The sequence below is a fragment of the Spinacia oleracea genome, chromosome 4, assembly GCF_020520425.1.
Source record: "Spinacia oleracea cultivar Varoflay chromosome 4, BTI_SOV_V1, whole genome shotgun sequence".
Classification (NCBI taxonomy): Eukaryota; Viridiplantae; Streptophyta; class Magnoliopsida; order Caryophyllales; family Amaranthaceae; genus Spinacia; species Spinacia oleracea.
This window is the reverse complement of record NC_079490.1, coordinates 118,994,832-118,999,833: the sequence shown is the minus strand read 5'-3', so window position 1 is coordinate 118,999,833 and position 5,002 is coordinate 118,994,832. Positions and strand designations below refer to the sequence as shown.

At 33.4% G+C, this 5,002-nt stretch overlaps 1 protein-coding gene across 1 annotated transcript; it reads right to left on the bottom strand.

The window, feature by feature from the left end:
- Positions 1-896: 896 nt before the first annotated feature.
- LOC110778910 (uncharacterized) lies at positions 897-1,901 on the bottom strand. Its single transcript, XM_021983449.1, has one exon. The coding sequence runs from the start codon at positions 1,899-1,901 to the stop codon at positions 897-899; it is 1,005 nt and encodes a 334-aa protein (XP_021839141.1).
- Between the last annotated feature and the right edge of the window lie 3,101 nt (positions 1,902-5,002).

Here is a 5,002-nt window from a genome sequence, read left to right as displayed (position 1 = left end):
CTTTTATATTAGCAGTAGGATATGTAGTTTCCACGAGCTTCTTTACTTGGATTGTCCAACTCTTAAAGGATACCACATACTTTTTTTATTTTTAATTGTCTCACCTCAAACATAATTAATATGACACAATTTTTTTAGTTGGGTATGCTCGATCAACATTTTAGGGTAAAATAAAATTTTACATATATTTCAGGGTATTATGACCTTCATATTTTTCAATTCACTAGTTGGGTATGCCCACAATGTTAGGGTATTATGACCTTCCTATTTTTCAAAATTAAAATATTTATTTTAATAATGGTATTAGAGCTTCCATATTATGATCTTTTAAAGCAAGAAAAAAAAATCTGCATTCAGAAAATAAAAAGGTCGTAAATATTTTGTATTAATCTCCTATTTTTAAAAAGAGAAAATAAAAAAGTATTTTGATATGTATCTAGTACATATTATATGTTTTTTGAAAATAAAAGGTTTTACACATATTGTACAACTCTCGTATTATGTGTATCTAATACGGAGTACAATACACGTATTTGTATTTTTAATATTGTTTAAAGAAAAAAAATCAAAATACCTTTATGTAATCGTTTACTAGACAAAAAAATTTACCTCTAACCGTTTTTCTTGATCTATAATTTTTTTTTTTTTAAAGAGAATTCTATTCCTTACTCCTCCGAATCTAAATGTTATTCCCGTTTCCTTTTTGAGTGTCCCAAAATAATCTTCCCATTTCTTTTATTTCCTTTTTAATCACTTCCTTGTAATTTTAACTTTGTAATTCTATTGGTTTATCAATAAAAAACCTTGTAGTCTCATTGGTTGGTTTAAGTTTGGATGGATTAATGAGTTGACATTTTTATTTTTATTTTTTTTTAGAGGGAAAAGAAGCTAGTTCATTAATCAAGGGACAAAGCGTCCATTAGTACATAAGGAGAGATCTCCGTCGGGCAATGATTCTCCCATATTTGTTCGGTACCAAAAGGAACTAGCCTAGCAATCTGATGGGCTACAGCGTTCCCGTCTCTTCTAACATGAGACCAGGAGATTGATTTAAAAGAGGAGCTAATTTCTGAAATGTCTCCTAAGATTGTATCGAGGTCAGAGAAATATATTGCGTTCTTGGACAAACGGGACACAACTGACTGGCAATCTGTTTCGATGATCACGTCCTCCAAGCCATACCTTCGTCCCAATTTAACTGCGTTGGCTACTGCTTTTGCTTCAGCTATTTCCACGGGCCAGTGGGCTCGACATCTTCGACAAGCAGCAAATTGCACCTTACCCATCCAATCCCTTGCAACCACACCTATACCAATCCACCCTTCCGTTGCTAGAGAAACGTCCACATTCAGCTTAATCACACCTTTCGGAGGCGCTACCCATGTATTTGCACTTCTGGGAACACTGCAGGCAGGCCTGCTGTATATACGTGATGCGTAGTTCCCTTGCTCGTCCACTAGTCGCTGCACGCGGTTAATGAGGACCTCATTCGGAGTTGTCTTGTCTTGAAAGACCTTGTAGTTCCTCTCTCCCCATATAACCCAAGCCAACGTAGCTCCCCTCTGCTGCACTTTCACGTCTACCCCCTTCCAGCTTTCAATGAAGTCACACATGGTCTCAAACTCCTTCCACTTTGTTAGGCACAAACATTGGCTTACCTCCCACAGTTCTTGGACACGGGGGCAACTAAAGATTGCGTGGCCCATGCTCTCTTCCTCCAACCCACACCAAGGGCACAAAGCATCCTCGGTTAGATGTCTGTACTTCAAGAGGCTTCTTACTGGTAAGGAATGTGTTCCCATGCGCCATAAAAAGTGCCTCACTTTCGGTGAAACCTCCAGCCCCCATATAGTCGACCAAGCAGAGTGCAAGCTATCAAAATTTAATCCTTTGCCTAACATGTATGACGTCCTCACTGAGTACCTCCCGTCATTCGAGTAAGCCCAAGTAATTTCGTCCTTCGGTTCACGCCAACTTAATGGTATGGCTAGGATGCTGACATTTTTATTTCTTAAATTCTATTGGTTTAACTATTTTGTTTTCTTGTGAAAATGGAATAAAAAAGCAACAATTCCCCATAAAACTACATTAATAATAGCTAATCTTATAATGTTTCTTTTTCATTAATAACCGCGTAAAATGACAAACGGGAATAACATTTAGGTTCGGAGGGAGTATAACCGTGCAGTGTTTTTTAAATAATTAAAAAAAAATTAAAAGCTTCAAGTACCCAAGATTCACGTTAACATGGTCTTTTAAATAAAAATAAATTAAAAATTAATAGCTTCAAGTTGCATTAATGATGCTATTGATTTATTGCCAAAAGGTACAAAATAAATGTATATTTAGATTTTAGATACAAAACTACACTAAGAAATGGCAAAAATTGTATCTCTGTTACAGGTTGATCTTGGTCTTGAGTCGATTAATCTCCATGGATTGTGTAACGTTCCCGTTTCCTTGCCGGGTCATATATCTGCAAATGAAAAGACGAAGAGGGCCACAAATACCAATCAAAAAATAGGAGTATTCCTCTTGAGGTGCTATTGATTTATGTGTTTTGAGCCTTTGAGAGATATGGGGTTATCAAGATATAACATATTTTCTGTATAACAATAAAATTAAATTAAATTAAAAGCTTCAAAGTGCATCAATGGTAGAAATAATCAGGTAGTACTCCGCAAATTCCGAAATAAGTAATGAATGTTAATAAAACAAATAAAAGTAGAATAGTTAGAGGTTTAGGTGGAGGATGAAGGTTGAAGGTGAAGGTGGTATGAGGTTGAAGATGAAGGTGGCATGAGGTTGAAGATGAAAGCTTGCTGCAAGGTTGAAGATGAATGTCAGTACTTAAGGGAAAAGAATACACGTTTGTTTTTTTAATTTTTAGAGTGAATTTAGAATAAATAATATAAGTTCAAATAAAAAAATAAAAAAATAAAAAAATTTCCCAGCATGTTAAACAAGCCAAACATGTTAAAGTAAATCAATGGCCGATATTCAAACAAAATAATGAACGGTTGAGATCGTTTTATATTTAATGTAGTCGACGATAGCGGTAGAAGCTTCGAGTGAAGGAAGACAGATATCGATACCCTAGAAAGCACATAGCCAGGGCACAACCTTGGGCCTCCCCCAAATGGAATAAAAACATTAGCAGAGCTCATGTTTTGTTTTTTGTTAACTTTATTGGATAAGTTGGAGTTCTTTGCAAATTGCAACTTAACCTTCAAATAATGAATTTGGACTGTTCTAAAATTCCTGATCTTTTAATATTTTCCTATGAATTTGACAAACTTTTTATTGATGATATCTTTCTATATTAAAAAGCCCCAACGAGGTTGCTTTGTCGTAATTTTTCTTTCCAAATTTGCCCTTCTTAGCAAATTAATTACAACTTGTTTTTTTTTTTTTATATATATATTTTGTATTATAGGTTTGGTGACCTTAATGCTTCTAGACACTTAGTGTCGTTGCATATATCCATGTGGCTGAGGAGTACAGTAGAAAGTGTAATGTATTCTCTTTGTCCCAAATTACTTGTCTCAATTTGACTGCATATGTTGACCACCAATTGACCCAGTAAAGTTGTCTATACATTTAATAAGAAACGGAGTATATAATTATTATTTTTTGTAAAGCTAAACATCTTCATGCTGGTTTTTATAGAGATAGGGATATACACTTATTAACTTGCAAATAAAAATGATAAATTTTGGTTTGATGAAAACAATTAAGAAATAAAGTCTTTTATGTTATATGGAGTACTTAATTAATATGAATACTCCTTCCATTCTTGAATGTTAGTCCTTTTGGAATCCAAAACAATCCAACAAAAGTACAATTATCACATGAATTTCAATAGAATATATGACTCATGTGGCCATGTGGTTAGAATAGAGAATAATTGATGATATAACTGAAAAAAGCACTACCCTAGGACATTACAACGATTTCCTGTAATATTACACACATCTATCTATATTATACACATCTATCTATATTATCTGAGAAATCCTCTTATAATTATTGTTTTTCTGGATACAAAAACAATGTTATTATATGCTTTGGATAATCAAATCAACACATTAAACAAAAGACTAGTTAATACATGTATACCATGATAAATCTGTAGAGTGGCCAAAAGGCCGGATCTACTCCTAGCTGGAATAGACCAGACAGGTCAGGCAAGAAAATTAGAATATGTAGTTAATTTCTTTTAAATAAATGTAAAATTAACAAATCTAGCAATTCAACATCAATAAAAAAAAGGTCACAAGTACATCAAATTCAATTCAACACTTAATTTATCATCAAATTTAGCTTGTCAGCTTGTCATTAACCGCCTTACAAAGGGCACTACCTTCTTTTTCAGACCTGGATTCAATTCTAAATGACATTTTGTTTTCGTGCTCTGATTTTTCTTCGGTTGTTTGGTCTCACGTTTGTAGGGATGACAATAGCGTTGTTCATCACCTCGCTAAGCTAGTGCCTTTTGGAATTGAACAGCTTTGGAAAAGTCATTGTCCCTCAAATATAGCTCCGTATGTACTCATGGACTTTTTGTCCTTACATGATTAATACTAACTTGTGTTCCTCCTTAAAAAAGAACTACAAACTTTAAATTAAAAGTGTCTTATGATCCCTAAAAAAAAAAAAAAAGTGTCTTATGAGTATAATACTACCATTATACGTTATGATCAAATAATTTTGCTTTGTTTGTTTTCTTTTCTAATAAACATACCTGTTAGTATAAGATTCTGATTTTTTGTACTTCGTATAGTTTTGGGTTCATATAGTTATGAGTTTATGTTAATTGTTATAAAATTGTGATTTTTGTGTTTTCTTGAAAATAATGAAGTGATGTCATGCTGACATTTGTATTCTTATGGATAACAAGACAATATTACACAAAACTAACCGAAATTTATTAGCAAAACTAAGTTAAAAAGGATGAGGCTGATGAAAGTGTATCACAAACATTACAGGAATACAAAACAAG